This window comes from Aquila chrysaetos, chromosome 15 (assembly GCF_900496995.4).
Source record: "Aquila chrysaetos chrysaetos chromosome 15, bAquChr1.4, whole genome shotgun sequence".
Classification (NCBI taxonomy): domain Eukaryota; kingdom Metazoa; phylum Chordata; class Aves; order Accipitriformes; family Accipitridae; genus Aquila; species Aquila chrysaetos.
In genome coordinates this window covers 28,772,432-28,792,983 of record NC_044018.1, presented here as the reverse complement: position 1 = coordinate 28,792,983, position 20,552 = coordinate 28,772,432, and the positions used below count along the sequence as shown (strand labels likewise).

At 67.5% G+C, this 20,552-nt stretch overlaps 1 protein-coding gene across 1 annotated transcript in view; it reads right to left on the bottom strand.

Moving 5' to 3' along the window:
• Positions 1–96: 96 nt before the first annotated feature.
• Positions 97–20,552, bottom strand: part of KMT2D (lysine methyltransferase 2D) — a 28,265-nt gene continuing 7,809 nt past the window's right edge. The window contains 40 exon segments of the mRNA XM_030037084.2: positions 97–2,147; positions 2,254–2,362; positions 2,489–2,562; positions 2,647–2,932; positions 3,022–3,152; positions 3,291–3,427; positions 3,629–4,193; positions 4,195–4,422; positions 4,424–4,801; positions 5,188–5,327; positions 5,410–5,545; positions 5,653–5,801; positions 6,366–6,541; positions 6,618–6,699; positions 6,784–6,940; positions 7,034–7,198; positions 7,273–7,416; positions 7,504–9,063; positions 9,065–10,573; positions 10,680–10,912; positions 11,057–11,123; positions 11,325–11,412; positions 11,510–11,633; positions 11,735–13,830; positions 14,075–14,223; positions 14,309–14,482; positions 14,760–16,490; positions 16,642–16,692; positions 16,771–16,844; positions 17,146–17,390; positions 17,511–17,595; positions 17,892–18,074; positions 18,245–18,349; positions 18,780–18,854; positions 19,118–19,307; positions 19,421–19,545; positions 19,632–19,748; positions 19,840–19,983; positions 20,074–20,289; positions 20,420–20,467. Of these exon segments, the coding sequence (XP_029892944.1) occupies positions 2,055–2,147; positions 2,254–2,362; positions 2,489–2,562; positions 2,647–2,932; positions 3,022–3,152; positions 3,291–3,427; positions 3,629–4,193; positions 4,195–4,422; positions 4,424–4,801; positions 5,188–5,327; positions 5,410–5,545; positions 5,653–5,801; positions 6,366–6,541; positions 6,618–6,699; positions 6,784–6,940; positions 7,034–7,198; positions 7,273–7,416; positions 7,504–9,063; positions 9,065–10,573; positions 10,680–10,912; positions 11,057–11,123; positions 11,325–11,412; positions 11,510–11,633; positions 11,735–13,830; positions 14,075–14,223; positions 14,309–14,482; positions 14,760–16,490; positions 16,642–16,692; positions 16,771–16,844; positions 17,146–17,390; positions 17,511–17,595; positions 17,892–18,074; positions 18,245–18,349; positions 18,780–18,854; positions 19,118–19,307; positions 19,421–19,545; positions 19,632–19,748; positions 19,840–19,983; positions 20,074–20,289; positions 20,420–20,467 (12,539 nt within the window). The 3' untranslated portion in view covers positions 97–2,054.

The window sequence follows — 20,552 nt, the reverse complement described above, 5'->3', positions numbered from 1 at the left end:
AGTTAAACCCACTGGGAGGGTTTAACACCGCCCCCCCCCGACCCCCACACCCCCCCCGGACCCCCCCCCCAGGCCCAGGGAGGGAGGCAGGCGGCCTGGCTTCTCACGCGCTTTATTTTAAAATAACATCCAGTGGTTTCGGTATTGGTAAAAACGGGATTTCTACACGCCCCGGCTATGTACAGCTCTGAAAGTTAAATTTCTCGTATATTTTCTGTTAAAACTTTCTCATTCCCCACCCCCACTCTCGCTTTTTTGTCTTTTTTTTTTGGTTTTTTTTTTTTTTTTCTCTCCTTTTCTTTAAACATTTTTACCTTAAACCTTTTTGCAGCTTTTGACGAGTTGCGGAAGCAGCTTTAAAGATCGCCCCGGCCCTGTCCGGCCCCCCCTTCTGCCCCTTGCCGTCCCCACCACGGGACAAAGTGGGGGGGGGGGGGGGGGGGCACCAAATCCCCTTCGGCCCCCCCCCCCTTAGGGACAGGAGGGTGTCCCCCCCCCACGCCGTGCGTTTGTGCGTTAAGAGATCCCGGCTCCCCCCAAACATCCCGGGGGGGGGTCCCCCTCCAGGGTGAGGGAGGTTTGGGGGGGGGTGGGGGGGGGGGGGGCAGGCAGTGGCACCCCGGGGATGGGGGGGGGGGGCTGCAGCCGGCGGAGAGGGGGGGGGATGTCCCCGGTGTGTAATGCCCACTCGCTGCTTCACTTTCCGAGGCCGCCCCTGCCTGGCAGGAGGCTCCAGACCTGCCCCCCCCGCCGAGCCCTGGCCCCCGACCTCGGAAATTGCGTTTAAAAAATGCCGCGGCCCCCCCCCCCTTGCCCCTGCACCCCAAATCTCAGCCCAGCAGAGCACAAAGAGCCCCCCCCCCCCCCCATCTAGTATATACAATATAAGGTATAAATAGATAAATAACCTTCCCCCCCCACACACACACACACCGTGCCAATGGCAGTCGCGTGCAGCCCCAGCCGTGGGGGGCTGCGGGCGAGTGGGGGGGTCCCCCACCTGGCCCCACCAGCCCCCCCCCCCCCCCCAAGTGCTGGGGAAGCAGGTCTGGCACATGCCCCCTCACCCCCCCAACCCCACCTCACACCTTGGCACGTCGCACGGCTGGGACCTCCCGGGGTGGGGGACGAGGACAGGGGGTCCCCTGTGCCCCCCCCCCAATGCCTGGGGACCCCGGTTAGGGGCTGTCTGCAGCCACGGCCAGAGGAGGGGGACATTTTGGGGGGGGGGGGGGGGAGAGGGCAGCCCCTGGAGCCCACAGGAAAGGGAAAGACCCCCCCCGAGGGCCAACTCCGGTGGTGGGAGGCTCTGCCCGGATGGGTGGTAGGGAAAGGGGGGGCTCACATTTAAAAACAACAACAAGAAAAAAAAAAAAAAAAAAAAATCTAACACTTAAAATGAGGTAGGTTTGGGTGCAGAAGCTCCTTGTGTCTGTCGGGGGGCCCTCGCCGCAGGCGCCTCCTCCCGCGCCGCCGCGCTCCGGGGGTCTCGTCCACACGCACAAACAAAAAGAGATCAAAGGAACCGAGCGAGCTCTGGCCGCCGCGGTGCGACGGGACAGAGCCCGGATTGTCGAGCTCAAGGAGTCTGTGTTACCTTGGTAATTAGCGAGCAAATATTATTAGTTTTGTTTCTAAAAAAAAAAAAAAAAAAAAAAAAAAATTAAAAAAAAAAAATTAAAAATAAAAATAAAAATCCAGGCCGGCTCCGAACTCTTTCCGGCTCCGCTGGGACCGCTCTGCTCCCCCGTGGCTCCTCCACGAGGGAGGCGGGCGGTGGGTGGTGGTGGTGGGTGGGGGGGTGTCTCGCCAGCCCCCCCACCCCTTTCCTCGCAGGACGAAGCAAAGAAAACCCTGAGTTGCCAGTTCGTCCATCCGTCCGTCCCGCTCGGGCAGGGCCGGCGGTTCCGTGGCGGCCGCTCTCCCCGCCGCAGCCTCCGTGCCCCGGCCGCCGCCGGCGCCTGCCCGGCCGCCCTGGCACCTCCCGCAGCCCCGGCGGGTCTTGGCGAGGTCTCCGAGGCGGGGGCCGTGGCCCCCAGCCCCTTTTTTCCCAGCTAGTTCATCCACTTTCGGCAGTTCCAGGCTCCACAGTGGCAGGGGATCTTGTGCTGATCGTCCTCGAAGTCGAACTGGTAGTCATAGGTGAGCTGGGGGGGGGAGCAGGGAGTCACCCACGGCACGGCACGGAGCCTGGCCCTGCCACCCCCGGCCCCCCCCAGCCCCTCTGCAGCCGCCCCGCGCCCCCCGCCTGACCTCCTCCCCCTTGGGGATGCGCCGGCTGGAGATGATGATGATCTTGTCCTCCTTGTCGAAGGTCACGACTTCGGCCACGCAGTTCGGGGCACACGAATGGTTGATATACCTGGGCGGCAGGGGCAGAGAAGTGTGGGGGTCAGCGTGCACCCGGGAGGGGGGGGGGGGCAGGACAGGTAGACCGTCGCCGCTCCCTCTGGGGAGGTCCCACCACCCCAAAACCCCCCGTGCTCACCTGGCCGGGCCCCCCGTCAGCGTGGCGTCAATGACGTGCTCGTTGTTGATGCGGAACATGTAGATGCCACGGTTCTGGGGGGAGAAGAGGGTGTCAGTGGCTACACCGAGCCCCCGCCCCATCCCACCAGAGCCCCCAATGTCCCACTGGAGCCCCACCTGCTCCTCATAGATCTTCTCCCGCCGGTTAGCCACCTCGTTGCGGATGATGGTGCCGATGTACTCAATGACCATGGTGTGCTTCTCGATGTCCTTGGCCGCGTAGAGCCCCAGCCCCTGGATGCGGGACCGCGCCAGGTATACGTTGTTCTTCCATTCCGTCTTCAGGCGCCGGTACTGGGAGGACTTGGAGTGCACGAACTGTTTGCTGTAGGGCGTGTTGGTCTCGCCCGTGAACGTGCTCTGGTAGGCCTTGGACATGCTTGTGCTGTTCAGGGTGTGGGGCCTGCCAGCGGAGGGGGAGGGCGAGATGGGGTCAGAGCTGAGGGATCCCCAGGGATCCTGGCTCTCCCGGTGGATCCCAGCCCCGCTTACCGCTTGTAGTGGGTGAGGATCTTGGGCTCGGAGCGGGCACAGCCGGTGGGGTTGATCATCAGCGGCAGCTCCATCAGCGGATGGCGACCATAGCGGAACAGGTAGTTCTGGCAGCTCTCGACGCCGGGCAGCTGCCGAGGAGGGAGCCGAGGGGCCATAGGTTGAGCAGCAGCACCGTGGCCGCCCCAGCCCCACCAGCACGGCCACCGGTCCCTTTCCCAGCGGGGTTGACCCCCGGTGCGGAGAAGAGACCCATCCCCAAGACGTACCGACTCGGCGATGCGCAGCACCGCATGCACCGTGAGGCCAAAGAGCTCCTCGCCCTTCAGGTACTCGGGGAAGAGTCGCAGCATGTCGGCTTCCTTCCTCATCATCGCCACCGGCTCGATGATCCGGTTCCAGACGGCTGCCGAGGGAAGGGAGGGTTGGAGCCGGGGACCTGCTCCGAGCTGCCAAGCTGACCCCCAGTGGAGACCCCGCCAGCTCAAGCCACCCCGGGATCTCCCGTCGCGCTGTCCTCCCTGTCCTGGTGCGGCTCGGCCGTCAGCAGGACAGGGGACGGAGGAAAGCAGCGGCCTGACACCGGCAGCTCCCGATTGCGCCTTACCTTGCGGCGAGGAATCGGAGAAGACCAGATCCTCCAGGCCCTGCTCGATGACTTGCACGACAAACTCGGGGCGACCGTTGTTCTCGCAGATGGTGCAGCGGTAGCAGCAGCGGCGGTTGTTGGTCCGCAGGCTCCAGTAGATACGCGTGGCCTCGTAGCCCACGGGGTAGAGGGCCGTGACACTGTGGAAGTCGGCCATCTGGTGCGGCAGGAGCTGCCCGATGGCATGGAAGACCAGCCCGCCCACGCGGAACATGTGGAGCCGCTCGCCGCGCTGGATGATGCTGGCGATCTGCTTCACCTCGTCCCGCTCGATGTAGACGCGTCGGAAGACGGTGAAGCTGCTCAGCTCCTGCTCGCAGGGGCCCTTCAGCTTGTGCAAGGGGCACAGCATGGTCTTGTCCTTGAAGAACATGCACTTGGCGCGGATGGCGCAGGCGAAGTGGTAGACGCTGGGGCAGCGGATGCGGTTGCAGCTGTTGGTGGCGCCGGTTTTCTGGCACAGGGAGCACTTGGTGAGCAGCCCGCGGTGCAGGGCCACCTCCACGTTGATCAGGGCCCCCCCCCTGCGTCTCATAGACCTCTGTGGACCACAGGGCGCAGTTCAGGTGGACCCAGAGATCGAGGTCGAGGTTGAGCAGGCGGGCTGGCCCGTCCGTGGCCCCGTCACCCTCCTCGTGGCAGAAGCAGCACTTGCGCAGGTCCCGGGGCACCTTTTCGGGGCGCAGGGTGGTGCCGAGCTTGTCGATGAACTCCGCGATCTCCTTGTCACCGTCCCGCTTGGCCCCCCCCTTTCTGGATGGTGACGAGGAAGCGCAGCCGTTTCCACCGCACTCCCTTCCACTTCTTCAGCCGGGGCCGTGCTTCGTCCCCATCCTCCGGCGGCCGTGAACGCGGCTTGAAGCGGGGCGGCGAGTGGGGGGCCGCGGCCCCTTCCTCCTGGGGGGCTGGCGAGGGGGCCGGCGGCAGGGGCGACTGGGGGGCTGGGGCTGCCTCGTGGGCTGCCTCGGGGTCAGGGACCCTGGCAGCCTCAGCAGGGCTGGACGGGGAAGGGACAGAGGGGGACAGCGGGGGTGAGGGTTCCTGGGGCATGACGGAGAGCTGCCGCACGTCCAGGTTGGAGACGTTGTTGACGTAACAGTGGTGCAGGGTCTTCTCGGGCACAGGGCTCTCCTACGGCATGGGGAGGGGGGGCACGGGTCAGAGCATCCCAGGGATAGGGATGGGGACCCCCAACCTCCCTGCACGTCACGGTGAAGGGTCCTTGGATCTACAGGGACCCCAACGCACCCCACCACGCTCCCAGACCAGCAAGGACCTCCCCACAACCCCTTCCACGCAGTCCTGGAAGACTCAACACCTCTCCACAGAGGAGCCTGGTCCCTCAGAAACCCCCCTGCAGCACCCTACAATCATGGGGGTACCTACGGGGACCCCCACGCACCTCTCCACATGGTCACACTTGGTCCCGAAGGGCCCCCTCCTGTACCTCCACATAGCCACAGCCTTACAGGCACCCCAGTACCCCTCTCCCAGGGTCACCCCCACACCCCGCTAACCTGTCTGAGCAGCGTCAGGAGGTCCAGCTCGCCCTTGAGGCTGTACCCCGGCAGCACCGCATCGAACTGCTTCAGCCACTCAGAGCTGCTGTCCGGCACCTTCCCAGCCAGTGCCGCCTTCTCCTTGCCACCAAGCACCCCTGCAAGAGACAGAGACAGCCCGTCACAGCTCACTCAGCCTGGGGACACGGGGGAGCCCGCGGGGACAAAGCAGACGCTCACCAGACATGTCTGTCTCCACCTTCTTGGCCTCGACCACGGCTGCTCGCATGGGGCCATCTGGGAACAGCACCTCGTAGGAGGTGGGGATCTTCACACTCAGCAGCTCGGCCATGGCCACCATCACCCCGTTGAGGTTCTGGGTGAGAGGAGGATGGGATGGGTCCAGGGCCCCAGAAGCCACCATGTGGGGTCACTGCCAGGACCCCAAGGGTCTCACCCGCCCCCCCATGTCCCCTTGCTCACCTTGGCAGCCGCTGCGGACACCGTTAGCATGACTGAGACCTCGCTGCTTTTGCCCTTCTCCCACGGGGCACCTGGGCCCACAGCCCCCACCTTCCCAGGGGGGGCCCCAAAGGGCTCCACGGCCTCGTAAGGCTTTGTGTCGGGGAACACTGGCATGGAGAGAGGTGGGGGTCAGAGCCGCACAGTACTAGCCCCACCAACAGCCACCCTGGACCCCTGCAGAAACGGTGCTGGGAATCCATCACCTTGCATGGGACAGAGACTGGGGTACGGGGACAGGGACAGATTGCACCCAGCACGGATGGGAAACCCTCGGGGTGCAGCTAGGGGACCCCCAGAAACAGGCCAGCCCCGACACAAGGGGCCGCACTCAAGGCTCTGCTGCCCAAACACAGTATACCCCGCGGACCTCTTCCCCCCAGCCTATGCTCCCCAAAGACCCTTCCCCTGCCCCACCACACCCTTACCAGACCACACATCCAGGGACCCCCCTCCTACCCCATCCATATACTGCACAGACCCCTTCCTACCCAATTTATGCACCCTGCAGACCCCCCCCCGCCCTACCTCTCCCCCACCTGGTCTCTATGCCCCACGGACCCCCTCCCGCCTGATCTATGCGCCCCACCGACCCCCTCCAGCCTGGTCCACGCGCACCGCAGATCCCTCCTGCCCTGCCTGGTCCATACGTGTCCCCCCCCAGCCCAGCACACCTGGGATACTGGCCCGGGGGATGATGGGGATGATGGGGGACAGCACACGCTCCTCCAGCTCTGGCTTGGCCTCGCTGAGCAGGGGAAAGCGAAGCAGCTCCTCGCCCAGCACGCTCTCAGGGGACGAGGCAGGGACGATGCTGTCGGGGGAGTCGCTCTCATCGTCGCTCTCCATCCTGCAGGGAAGGAGGTGTCACGGGCCGCAGGGGCTGGTGGCACCCATGGCGGGGGTCACCGTGGCTGGTAGCAAACCTGACATCCTCGGTCTGGTTGTGGGGAGGGGTGGGCAGAGCTGCCAGCAGGTCCAGGCTCTTCACCTCCACAGCCGGTGTGTCTGTGTGGGGAAGGGATGGGTGTCACGGGGGGGTGACAAGTGGCAGCAGGGACTCTGTGCCACCCTCGTGCCAGCTACACTCACCCTTCTGGCTGTGGGGCTCGCGGGCTGGGTCGGCATCTTTGGGCTGTTCGCCCAGCTCCTCGGGGGCTGTGACGCCGTTCACCATCTTCTGCTGCACGGAGGGGGGCGGCGTGGGGGGCAGCGAGGAGGGTGGTGTGGGTGGGTTGCTGAGGTTGTTCTGGGGGGAGACAGTGGGGTGAGCACAGCGGGGTGGCCTGGGATCCCCGGATCAGGGACAGGCAACGACAGGGGAACAACCCCCCCCCCTCACCTTGGTGAGTAGCTGGGAGTAATAGTCGGGCACGCTGTCGAGCACGGCGCTGCCGAAGGCACCCCGCAGCTGGCTCTTTCCGTTGATGGGGCTGCTGCCGAAGGGTGCGAAGAGGCTGAAGTTGGCCGTGATGGTCGGCTCCGTCAGCGGCAGCAGCGACAGCTCCTGAGGGCAGAGCGGTGAGGAGGGGACGGGGGCCCAAGGCAGCCCCCCCGCCATGCCCCCGGCCCGAGCCATACCTGTTTCAGCTGCTTCATGAGAGCCTCGCTGGGGCGCAGCCCCTCGTCCTTCCGCAGCTTCTTGCGGGAGGCCGGGACCCGCTCATTGCCCTTCTGCACCCGCTTGGGCTTGGTGGCCACCGGCTTCCTGGCGATGGAGGGGTCCTGGGGAGAGAGGAGGGAAGCAGGAGCGATGCTGAGCACAGCCCCGTGGCTATCACCCCCCATCCCACCCCGCAGCACCCCACTCACCTCCCGGCCCAGCAGTACCGGCTGCGGCCGCGGCTCCATCCCGGCACCCCGGCTCTCCGTGTGTCCATTGAGCTCGCCTGGACTCTGCGCTGAAAGCTGCACGTTCTTGGCCCGCAGCAGCTTCTGCAGCAGGAGGTGCCCGGCCTCGGAGCGGCTGCCCGGTGCTAGCAGACTGTTGGCTTGACCGGCCCCAGGGTCCCCGTTGGCCTCCGGTTTCGCCACCTCGTCTCCATCCAGCTCACACTGTGCCGCCGCTGCCTCCTCCTTCGGCTCCTGCTTCACCAACACCTGGGGGGGCTCGCCTGCCGTAGAGGCTCCCTCCGGCACAGCCCCATTGATGTGGGTCTCGCTGGGGTCGACTGGGTTCGCGCCGGGTGCCTCAGGGTCCCAGGGGCCATGTGCTGCGTCGGGGAGGGTGCTGCTCGGCGTGGGTGCCAGCCCCGGTTCCGTGGGCGCTGTGGGGCTGGGGACCGAGGCCGGGACCCCCGGCGATGTCTTCTTTGGCTCTTGGGGGCTCTGCTCGGGGCTAGCCAGGTGCTGGGGCGCGCAGCCCAAGGGCGAGGGGGTCGGTGGCGTGGGGAGCCGGACGAGGCTGGGCTGGGGGCCGCGGGCAGCCAGGGCTGCTTGCACCAGCTCGGCCAGGGGCTGCTGGGGGGGCTGCCCTGGCAGCACCCGGCCCTGCTCGGTGGCAAAGCCGGCCTGTGCCTCTGCCGGGGTGCCCGGCCGCGGCTGGAAGAGGGGCCCCAGCGGGCGAGGGGGCTGGCGGGCCGCAGGGGCTGTGGAGCCGTAGTCCGGGGACTGCCCGGGGAAGGGGCCGGGGGGCCGGAGCGCCTGGCTCTGCTGCAGCAGGCTCTGCTGGTGCCGCTGCACCAGGAGGGCCTGGAGCTGCTGCTGCTGTTGGGGAGTCAGGTGCCGCAGCTGCGGGTTCTTGGCCAGGACGCCCTGGAGCTGCGCCCGGATCTGGCCCATCATCGGCCCCGGCACCTGCCCCAGGAGACCCGGCGGGAGCGTGGCCGTGCCCGGCGATGGCACCGCCGGCCCTGCTTTGTGCTGCCCGGGGCTCTGGAGCCGTGGGGGCTGCGGCTGGCCCTGCAGCGAGCCCGACGGCCCCTTGCCCGGCTGCTCTGGAGGCCGCGGCGCCTGTGGCAGCACCATGCCCTGCGCCTGGCCCGTCCCGCAGCCCAGCGACGGCTCCGCCGCCCCGGCGGCATCCCCGTGCTGCTGGGACAGCTCGGGGCGGGCGGCCCCAGGGCTCTGCAGCGGCGGAGCGAGCAGGGTGCCCGGCTGCACGGGGGCTGCCCTCAGCGCCGGCTGCGAGCCCAGGACGCCCGGCTGCGGGGAGGCCAAGAGGAGCTGCTGGCCCTGCCCCAGCTCAGCCTGGTGCTTGGGGGCTGGGGGATCCGGGCCACCCAGCCCTGGGGGGTTGAGGGCTCCCTGCTGTTCCTGGGGACCCCCATGCAGCTGCCCCCCGCTCTCGCTGCCCTCAGCGGGCAGGGCGCTGCTGTCCACCCCTCCAGGCTGGTCCTTGGCAGCCAGGACCGCCGGGGCCGGCTGCATTCCCCTGACTCAGGTGCAGCACAGAGGGGGCCTGGCCCACCGCCCCGTGCTGCGGAAAGTGCTGGATCGAGGGCTGTCCCTGGCCCAGCCCCAGGAGGCCCGGCTGGGCGGCCGCCGAGTTCTGCTGCTGCTGTTGCTGCTGCTGCTGCGGGGCCAGCAGCGCCCGTGACTGCCCCAGCTGCTGGGACAGCACAAGCCGGTGGCCCAGCATCCCCGGAGTCTGCGGTGCCAGCTGGGGTGAGCCCAGCACCCGCTGCTGGTGGGGGGCCAGAAGGACCTGGCGCTGGGGCGGGGGGTGGCCCAGCACCGCCTGATGCTGCAGCCCCGGCGCCTGCGCGTGGCCCAGCAAGCCTGGCTGCTGCTGGGGCGAGAGCTGCTGCACCAGCAGGCTCTGCTGGCTGCCCATCAGCCCCGGCTGCTTCGGCACCATGGGCTGCCCCACCGCGCCTGGCTGCGGGGCCGGTGCCGGCTGCTGCTGCCCCAGCAGGCTGGGCTGCCCCACCATGGTTGCCGGCTGCATCGAGCCTTGGCCCATCACGCCGGGCTGCTGCATCGATGTCTGCGCCATGACGCCGGGCTGCTGCATCGAGGCTTGTCCCATGACGCCTGGCTGTTGCATGGACGCTTGTCCCATCACACCCGGCTGCTGCATCGATGTCTGTGCCATAACACCCGGTTGTTGCATTGAAGCTTGTCCCATGACACTCGGCTGTTGCATCGACGTCTGTGCCATGATGCCCTGCGGCTGCATCGAGGTCTGTCCCATGACACCTGGCTGCTGCATGGACGCCTGACCCATGATGCCCTGTTGCTGCATCGACGCCTGCCCCATCACACCTGGCTGCTGCATGGACGCCTGACCCATCACACCCTGTTGCTGCATCGACGCTTGGGCCATGACACCCGATTGCTGCATCGACGCCTGTCCCATCACACCCGGCTGCTGCATCGACGCCTGTGCCATCACGCCCGGCTGCTGCATCGACGCCTGTGCCATCACGCCCTGTTGCTGCATTGACGCTTGTGCCATCATGCCCGGCTGCTGCTGCTGCAGTGACACTTGTCCCAGCATGTTCTGCTGCTGCAGTTTCTGGGCCAGCTGCATTCTCTGGAGCTGCCTCTCCTGCATCAGGCGGCTGTCAGCGGCCAGCCCACGGAGCGCGGGGTTCCCGGCGAAGAAGGCATTGGAGGTGCCGGGCACTGGGGTGTTCCCCACGGCTTGCTGGCCCATGAAGGACAGGCCCTGCTGCACAGTCATGGACACGCCGCCCTGGGGCAGGCGCAGCCCCCCGGGCTGCCCCGGCTGCTGGCCGAGGCCTTGCGTGCCCACCACGGCCCCCGCCGGCTGCTGGATGCCGTGCGCCGAGAGCAGCTGCCCGGGGAGCTTGGACATGAGACGGGGGCTCTGCGAGGGGCTCAGGGCCATGACAGCCGAGGCCTGGTGCTGGTGCTGCTGCTGCTTGTTGCGGTACTCGGCCATGAGGTTGGTGTGCTCCTTCTGCTGCTTCCGCACCTGCCGGGGACGGTGGGGCGTTAGCACCGGGAATGGCACGGCACTGGTGCCGGGGAGGGCACCTTTGCACCAGGGACGGGGCACCCACCCGTGTGCAGGGTCCTACCTGGTCCAGCTGCTTCTGGATTTTGCTCTGCTGCTCGGTCACCAGCTTCAGCTTCTCAGCATCGGCCTCAGGGAATTCCCGCCCGGCTTTCTTGGCAGTGCGCTGCTTGGCACAGAGGGCTTTGCGTGACTTGCGGTGCGCCCCGATCTGCTCCTCCAGCACCTTCAGCTGCATCTGCAGGAGCTGCTGCGTGTGGAAGAGCCACTCCTCGTACTGCCGCTGGTCAGCCTCGTCTGTGGGAGCAGGGAGAGAGCTCAGATCAGCAGGGATCCCAGCTCTGGAGCGACCCTGGCCATGGTCCTGCTCAGCCCAGCCTGTGTGGGCAGGATGAGACCTGGCCAGCGCTACCCCAGCCCCCTCGCTGCATTGGTACTCACTGATGACGCCCTGCGCAAAGGTGGGTGGATTGGGGCGAGCCTGGGTCGGGTCGGTGCCACTCCGCTCCTGGCAGAGAAGGGAGCATTGGGGACATAGCCCGTGCCATGTGCCCTCCCTGGTGCCCTCCTATCCCCTCTCCACAGTCCCCACCTCCCCAGGGAACCGCAAACCCACTGGCCAAAGCAGCTCCTGCCTGGCAGGGTCCTGAGCACCAAGCCAGGCAGCCCCAAGGAGACCCCTGTCCACTCCCCTGGACACCCCACTCACCTGCCCGCTCCCCGCCAGCAAGTGATTCTGCATCTCTGAGACCGCCGGGCCCCCTGAGAGCCGCTGGGCCAGTAGGGAAACCTGTTGCCTTTGGGGGGGGACACATGCAGACATGAGGGATGAGCCAGAGCCAAGGCACCCTGCCCGCCCCAGGCCATGGCCCACTGCCTGCCGTGCCCCCTTACCTGTTCATGCCTGGGGCCACCCCAATGCTGCCCTGAGCCATCACCTTCTTGATGCCCTTCAGTGCCACCATCTTGGCCTTGGCAATGGGGTCCACGATGTCCTCGGCCGCAAACTTGTCCAGGTCTGCCAAAAGAGTCAGCAGACAGTGCCGCAGCACATTCAGCCTTACGTCCCCCAGCCAAAAGGGCCCCACGCCCCCCCAGACAACCGCTTGCAGCCCCTACCTGTGTCTGGGAAGAAGCTGTTGGCCAACTGCTGTTGCATGACGAGCTGGGGGGGCTTCAGGCCCAGGGTGGGCGGTTGCACCCCGGCCATCGGCTTCTGCACCAACACCTGCTGCTGGCTCTGCTGCGGCTGCGCCAGGGCCATCTGCACGCTGTGGGGGGCCGCCAGCACGTGGGGCTGCCCGGGGCCCATGCCCATATGGGAAGTCAACGCCGGGCCCTGCTGGGGTGCGCCGAGCCGGGGGGGCTGCGGTGGCATCAGCGGTGGCCTGGTCACCAGTCCCAGCTGAAGGGGCGGCTGTGGGGCACCCAGGCGGGCCGGCTGCCCCTCGGGGGGCTGCCCGGCTCCCGCTGTGTGCAGCATGGGGTGCCCTGGGGCCGGGAGGTGGGGGGTGCCCCGAGGCAGGTGGGCTGACATCTGCTGCTTCTTTTGCAGCTCCTTCTTCTCATGCTCCAGCAGGTCCTCGATGAGCAGGGGCAGCTCGCTGGCCACCAGCGAGCTCTCCATCTTGTCCAGGTCGTCGGCCGGTGAGTGCCGGGCGCTGCCCAGGCCCAGGGCTCCACCGTCCAGCTCAAACTTCTCCAGCAAGGGGTTGCTCTGGCTGCCTAACTGGGCAGGGGCCAGCCCACGGCCAGGGCCGGCGTAAGGATCCTTCTCCGGCACGGGGACGCCAGCGTGGCCGCTGTTAGGGAAGTGAGTCAAGCCGAGACGAGCCGGGCCAGCCCCGGGGCTCAGGAGGGTCTGGTTGGATTTGAGGCTCAGCCCCAGCGAGGCAGAGATCTTATCCGTGCCCTGCAGGGCTTCCGACTTGACGGGGACCGGGAGCCGCTCGGGGCCACCGGCGGTGAACTGGCAGGGAGAGGTCTTCAGGCAGCCGTCCTCCAGCTTGGGCTTGACATCGGCAGGCAGCGAGCCCGTCTTCGCCTCCGCACCCTGTGCCTTGAAAGCCGGGTCAGATGCCAGCGCAGCGCCTGTCGGGCAGGGAGCAGGTCCCAAGCCCACCCCAGGCACCAGCCCTTCCTTGGGCACATCCCGATCCTCCATGGATGAGGCCGTGTCTTTGCCATCCCCAGGGTCAGGGAGCTTCAAGGTGGGCGCCGGCGGCTCCGTCTTGAGCTGGGCTTCACGCTCGGCTTTCTCGTTGGCCGACTCTACCAGGCGGAGATGCTCATTGAAGATGTCCTTCTTGTCACCGGTGTCCAGCTCGGGGTCGGTGTAGGCCAGCAGGTCGAACTCATCGCCATTCAGCAGGTCGTCGAGGTGGGGGTCCGCTGTCTCCAGGCTGTCCAGGTTGTCCAAGTCATCATCCCCTTTAGCCACGTCCGGATCCAGGCTGAGGTTGGCCAAATCATCGTCATCTTCCAGGTCTTTGTGGGAGCCAAAGTCGTCATCCAAATCAGGCTCCACTGGCACCTCGCAGGGCAGACGTCCCCCCTCCAGGCTCAGGTGGCTCTTCCCTGGGGTCGGAGCTGGTGCAGGGTCCGGCGCGGGGCCATCCTTGGGACCCTCAGGGCGGAGAGCAGAGCCGGAGGACAGCGGGCGCGGGGGGACGTGCTGCAGCTCCAGGCTGGGGGCTGACAGCGGCGGTGGGGCGGCCGCTTTGGCGTGAGGCTGGTGGTGGCTGTTGCTCATCTCGGCTCCCTGCGGGGAGGCGGGCGGCAGCGGCACCGACATCTTCTGAGGTTGCAGCGCCGGGGCAGGGAGTGCCTGCATAGGCACGACGGGGGTGCAGAGGGCCTGGGGGGTACCCTCCTCCCCAGGCAGGAAAAAGCGGGGCCGGGGTGCCTGGGGGGCAAAGGGGGAGCCCACGACCCCTCCGGGTCCCTTCTGCACGTTGTGCCGCAGCTCGATGAAGGGGGCACCCAGGGCAGCCGGTGAGGCGGGCACCGTCTCGGCAGGTGCCGGCAGGCGGGTGCCCAGGCCACCCACGGGGGTGCCGGCGGCCGGTGGGGCGAAGCGGGAGGCGACGGGGAGCCGCAGGGCCGCGGCTGCCTGTTGTTGCTGCTGCTGCTGCTGCTGCCAGAGGTGCTGCTGCTGGGATGGCGTCGGGAATACCCCGCGGGGGTAGAAGGCCTGGGGGGGCCCCACCGCCGCCCTGCAACACACCGCGGTGTCGGGACTGGCTCGGCACTGCCGCGGCCCCGACACACCACGCACAGCACCCTGGGGATCCCAACCCCCTCGGACCATGCCAGGCACCCCGCAAAACCACAGCCACCCCGTCCCACCGGGGTGATCCCCGCAAGCATGACCTGGGGGGTATACAACCCACCAGGGTGAAGCTCAGCTCGTTTCTAACCGGCCGCGGTGAGCCCGTCGCCCTGCTGCTGGGTGCCTACCTGCCGTTGATGTCCAGGGTGGACGGCGTGGCTGCCGGTGGGGGCCGGGAGAGCCGCTCGTCCTGCGCAAACGCTGCCTGCACCATGACGGAGCCGGGCAGCTTCCCAGCGCCGGCCGCAGTGGCCAGTGTCCCAAGCAGACCCTTATCCTGGAAGAGGAGAAAAGGACGCAGCGTCACCCCTCTCCATCCACCCCCAACCTCCCACCAGAGCCGTTCCCCTGAGCTCTCGTACCTGCGCTGGCTGGTAGGGAGCCATGCCCCGGCTCAGCTCGAAGGCCTGGCTGCCGGCCTCAGGGGCCCAGCCCGCTGGCGAGGAAGTGGCGGCCGCCGCCGCGCTCTCCTTCTCCTGCCGCAGACTGTTGCGTTGGATCTGCTGGCGGATGAGCAGCTCACGGAGCCGCTGGCGCTGGGAGGAACCGAGCGTTAGGACCGAGAGCGGAGACACGGGAACGAGACCAGCTCGTCCCAGGACCCAGGGACAAACCGTGCACGGAGACCCCTTTGGCCATGCCCATCTACACCCCCCATCCTGGGTACCCATGCCCCCTCCATGGCTCTGGGGAAGGAACCACAAGCAGAGCCAGGCTCCTCAACCCCACCATCGACTGCAGAGGTCCCAGGTCCTCCCTTGCATCCCTTCCCAAACCCAAATACACATGGCTTCGCCACCAGCAATCCCTCACCTGCCGCTGCTTCTCCAGCTCTGACTGGCTCATCGTGCCGAGGGCCCCGTCCTGGCTGCCGGGCAGCTCCGCCAGGTCCCGGTTCGGGGGTGCCGAGAGTCCCACGGCCGTCTCCTCCCTCTTGTCAGCCGGTGGCCCCAAGGTGGCTCGGGGCAGGAAGGCGACAGAGGTGTCCTGCTGCTGTGGGGTGGCTGGGGGCTGCTGCGGCAGCACTGAGGGGGGCCGGAGGGGCGAGAGGCTGTAGGTCTCAGCAGCTGTGGCACCCGGCCCCAGCGGGCTGCCGGCTTGGTGGAAGCCGGGGGATGAGGCGTAGGCTGAGCTCTGGGGCTTGCCGGGGACATAATGGCTGTTGATCCCGTGGGGCTGGTGGGACGGGGAGCCCTTGAGCGGCTCCGAGACGGCCGGGGGGAAGGTGAAGCGCATGGGGGGCTGGCCGCCTGGGAAGACGCTGGCGCCAGGGGAGCGGGCGAAGGGGGGTTGCTGCCCGGCTGGCGCCTTGGTGTGGGGCTCACCCGCCGGGGTACCCCCAAAACCCCCGCCAGCTGCTGGGCTGTGTGAGAGCGGCACCGACTTGAACCCCGACTCTGGCATCTGGGGCCGGGGGGGCTTGTGCAGGGGGGTGAAGGGGTCCCGGGACTGGGGCCGGGAGGGTGGCTGGGAGTAGGGGTCCGGGGATTGGAAGCGGGGGGTGACGGGGGACTGGCAAAAGGCTTCATTAGAGAGTGGCCGGGGGGTGAGGGGGGACTGGGAGCTAGACTGGGACTGGGGGCTGGCAGGGACACGGGAGAAGGGCTCCGAGGGCAGGGAGCGGGGTGGGAGGGCGCAGCAGGCCTCGGGGGGCTGCGGCCGGGGCGTCAGCGGGGGCTGCGAGTAGGGGTCCGGGTAGGGTGACTGGCGGTAGAGATCGGGGTGGCCAGGGGGTGAGGGGGCTAGGGGATGGGGGTCGGGGGGCCGGTGCCCCAGCCCCGGGCTCTGCGGCTCTACCTGAGAGACCCGTGGGGTCATGGGGGCTTTGAAGACGTCAGCCGCCTTCAACTCCGCAGCGGAGAGGTGGGGGCCACCCGGGGAGTCCCCGTAGCCCATGGTGGAAGTATAGCTGGGTGAGCAAACCCCCAGGCTCCCCCCTTCCTCCTTCTTCACCTCCAGGCCCTTCTTCTGCTCCCCAAAAGGCAGGGGAGAGAGCAGGGCCTCGGGGGGTCGGGCCCCGGGGCTCCCCGGCACCGAGAGGTTGTCCAAGGACGGACACCGGGGCTTTAGGAAAGGGTCGGGGGTGCTGGGCTGGTGCCGGGGGGTGCCGGGTGGCGTGGGGTGGAAGTCGGGGGGCTGGGAGCCAGGGCCGGTGCGGGGGCCGGTGAGGGGCTGGGGCTGGCTGGTGAGGGGCTGGGGCTGGCCAGGGAAGGGCTGGAAGGCAGCGCCCGCCGTGGGGCTCTGGCCCAGGGGTGAGGGGAAGCGGGGCTCCAGCGTGTAGGCGGGCGCCGCGCCGTAGGGGTCGTGCGAAGGCACTTGGGCGGGGGACTGGGGCGGGAGCTTGAGGAAGAGCTCGCTGGGAGACTCTGGCCCCCCTCCGGCACCCGCTGGGGGCTTCAAGAAGCCCTCGCCAGCGGCGGGGGGGCTGCCGATGTAGACGGGCTGTGCCCCCGGCGGCACCGGGATCCGCAGGTGCAGCGAGGGCCTCTCCGGCTTGCGCAGTCCCTCCCCTTTGGTCTGCTTGTTGATCTGGCTCTCGGCCTGCTGCAGAGAGAGCCCGGCCGTCAGGGCTGCGGGGATCCACACCTGCCCTCCCAGCGGGCTGGGAAAGGGGCTAGGGGGGCAAGGGGTGGGCACACCACGTCCCCCAGGGCTGGGCCAGGGCCGCCGGGCACCTCCCCGCTCCAGCACATACCTTCTGCACCTTGTTGATGCGATGAGCCGCCCGGTTATCTTTGGCCTTTTGCTAACAAAAACACGAAGCCAGCTGACTCGCAGCCCCCGGCGCCCAGGCCCCCCACCCCAGCAACGCCCTGACACTCACCAAATAGGGGGCTTTGTCTGTGGCGGGGACCTTCCTCCAGAGCTTCATGATCTGTTTGCAACGGCTCGACCAGTCTGGGAGTCCGGTAGGAGCAGACAAAGAGGAGAAAAACAACGTTAGCCCATGCCTGACAAGCCCACTGAGGCCCTCGGCGGGTGACCATCCTCCTTCATGTGTGGGGACGACCCCGTGCCCAGGAGCTGGCACCGAGACGCCCCACCATCACTGCAGCGAGCGCTTCAATCCCGCAACTGAGGCCTGTGCCAGACCAGACGGGATCTCCCCTCCGAACAGGGACTAGGGGTGTTCCACTGCACCCAGTTCCCGCCTGCCCTCACCCCGAACGGGGCAGCCGCAGCCCCCCCAGAGCCCTACCTGGATAATCTTGCTTGAGGTTGGGGAAGTTCATATTGGCGTAGAGGACGGGCGAGATGGTGGAGAGCTCGCCCAGCTCCTCGTCCTTCTCCCAGCGCTGCAGGCTGCGCTGGTTGTAGGACAGCCCGTCGCCCTCACCCTCCGTTGTGGGCGTTGTGGGTGTTGAGGGGGTGGTAGCAGCTGAGCTGCTGGCCCAGGGGCTCTCGGGCTCGCAGTGGTCTGGGCTGAAGAACCCGCTCCGCTCCCTGCATGGGGGAGAGAGCGTCACAGACCAGCAAGGTGTGAGGAAAGATCGGGTCCTGCAACACCCTGGGGTTCACTCCCTCCAAGGAGACCAGCCCCAGCTCCCCCAGCCACCCACGTACCTGTTGTCGAGGAACGGGGACTGGCAGACACCCGAATATGAGTCCAAGGAGACGGCTCCAGAAAGCGACCCCAGGGAAACACTCCCTGCGAGGGAAGGGAGAGGGGCTGCAGAGAACCTTAAGCCTGTGCCCACCCTGGGGGCCCCAGCAGCCCTCAGACAATACAAGATCCCCCCCCATACACCCCCCCAAAATGCTTTCCACATTCATCCCCAGAGCAACAGAGAAGACCCAAGCCCTGTGCCCTCCTGTACCACAGCCACTGCTGCTGTTCAAATAGTTCAGACCCAACTCTGGCTTTCCTGGGGCAGATGGTGAGTCCTGCCCTTCTCCCCAACTGACCACCACGTCTTGGCTCGGGGCTGCACCGCCTCTACCTACCCTGCCCCGGCAGCTGGAGATCTCCTTGCAGGAACGGCCGCTGCGCCCGGCTGGGGTCCTGCCCTGCACCGCCGCCCTCCATCCCCGCGGCCACACAGTTCAGGGGCTGCTCCCCACGCTCCGCTGAGCCCAGCACATCCTTGAAAAGCTGCTGGACGTCTTTGCTCTCCATCTTGGGCAGCTCTATGGGGGAAAAAGAAAGAGCTGAACCATCACAGGCAGCATGTGGTACAAATCTCATGCTGACAGGAGATGAAGAAGAAACCCGGGGGGTGAAGAAGAAACCCGGGGGGTCCTGGCCCTGGGATCTCCCTCGCTTCAGCTGACAAAGGGGGCACGGGGGGGGCCCTCACCTTCTGTGGGGATCTTGTCGAGGTCAGAGCTGAGCGCACCCTCGCCCGGGGTGGCCGGTTTCTCAGCATCCCCGGGGTCCGGGGAATCCTTTGGCTCATCAGCCCCTGCGAGGAGGAATCAGCAGGTACCCTCAGCACCCCAGGACCCCCCCACCTCAGGGCCGGGACCCCCCCCCCAGCCCGGGGCCTACATGGGGCAGCCCCCATTACCCCCAGCCCTTACAGGGGGATACGAGTTTCCCCAGTGCCGCGCAGAGCGCCGCACCGCGCGGGGGCGCCCTAGGCGCCACTCGATGGTCACCAGCGCCGAGGAGTCATTCGGGGAAACCATAGAGTTCCCCCTCCCGCACTTCCCGCCCTGCCTAGAGCCTCCACCTCAACCATAGAGCAGTTCCGTCTCTATGGTCGTAGACGCTCTAGGCCGCCTCTCGAAGGCCCCCCCGTGGAAGACTCGGGTTTCCGTCTGTCCCGCACAACCCGGCGACCCACGAGCACGGCCGGGGGGGGGGGGATGAAGGGGGTCCCCGGGGCTCACCCAGGTCCTCGGCCTTCGCGTCGTCCTTGCCATCGTCGTCAGGAGCGGTGGCGCTGCCATCGGTGCTGTCGTCCCCTGGGGGGCAACCAGGCCTCAGTGGGGCTGGGCCACCTTAGGGAGGGGGTCCGGTACCCCCCAACCGCCCCCGGGGTCACCCCCCAACCTCCAGCGTCCTCCTACACCCCTCGGTGTCAACGGGAACCCCAACAGCCCTCAGCATGCTCCAACAACCCCCCACTAACCCCATGTGTCCTCTCTCAGGGACAGCAGCTGCGGGGGGGGGGGGGGGGGGGGGGGGGGGGTGTTGGGTTCCCAGGCCAGATCCTGGCCACACTCACCTCGGGGGTGCGTGGGGGTCTCCCTCCTGTCAGGGGGGGCACCCTGCAGCACCCCAGCCAGGCTGGGGTCCCCCTTGGGTCGCGGGGCACCCTGGCCCAGTGAGGGGCGGGCAGCCCCGTCCCCCACGCCGCCCGCTGCCAGCAGCGCCTTCCGGCTCAAGTCCATCAACGCCTTCCCGAAAAATGCCTCCTGCCGAAGGGGGAGCTGCCGTCAGCGCCACGGCGTCCGTCGGGGTGTCCCCTCTGTCCGTCCCCAACCCCGTCCACCCCAGGGCCACCTCTGCCCAACCCCGTCCATCCCACCTGCAGGTAGGGGGGGAACATGTCCTCCAACTTGCTCTTTTTCCTTCCCCGACGCTTCTTCTTCTCGTCCCCTTCTGCCGAGCCCGGATCCAGGCTGCCCTCGGCCGGGAGGTCGCCCGGAGCCCCTGCAACAGCCGCCCCGTTAACACCTCCCCCCGAAAAGAGTTTGGGGCTGTCCCCGGGGGAAGGGAAGGGTGCCACTGGGCCCTACCGTCTTCTGGGTGCCCCTCGGTGCTCAGCCCCTCGCGCCCCACTTCGGCCAGCACCGCCGAGACCTTCTTCAGGCGGGTGTGAGACTTGCGCTGCCGCACCATGAAGCCGCCGATGCCTGGTGGGCAGAGGAAAAGGAGATGTGGGGTCACAGCGGGGCCTGGGGGGGGTGGTTCTGGTCCCGGGGGGCAGCCCCAGGTGGCACTCACCGGGCCGGTACGGCTTGCGCTTCCTCTTTTTGCACTCCTCCGGGTCCTCCAGCCCCTTTCCCGAGTCCACGTCAGCCCCGATGTCACGGTCAGGGCTAGCCGGAGCCTCCAGCTTGATCTCGCACTCCATGTGCTCAACACCCACTGCCGGTGGGTGGGGGGACATGCGTTAGCGGGGTCCCCTGGCACCCCCACACTGCACCCCCGCACAGCTCGCCCGCCGGGGAAACGCACCTTCAGCTTTGAGCAGCTCGTCAGCGTCCAGATCGCCGTCCTTCTTGTCGTCGGGGCCCAGGGGGTCGCCCCCCTCCAGCCCCCCGTCCCCGTTCAGGGTGCCCAGCCGGCCCTTGCGCTGCCGCCGCTTGTGCAGGGGCGACAAGGAGAGGTTGCGCAGCACCGCCATCCCCGTCTCCGTCAGCCACACGCCCTCGAAGCGGAAATACTGGGGTTCTGCAGGGACAAAAAAACAGCGTTGGGGACAAAAAAACAGCGTTGGGGATAAAAGCCAGCGCCGGGTGCACGGCCAGCACCGGGGAGCCTGCGGCACTAACCCCGGCACTGATTACGGCACTGCAAGTACCTGGCTCCTTGGCCTTGACCGAGGCGATCTCTGCGGGCGGCGCGGGCACTGCGGATGTAAAAGCAGACAGGGAGGTGAGTCCCCACGTCCCCCAAATATCCCCCAAACCCCGTGGGCTCCCCCCACCCCAGGC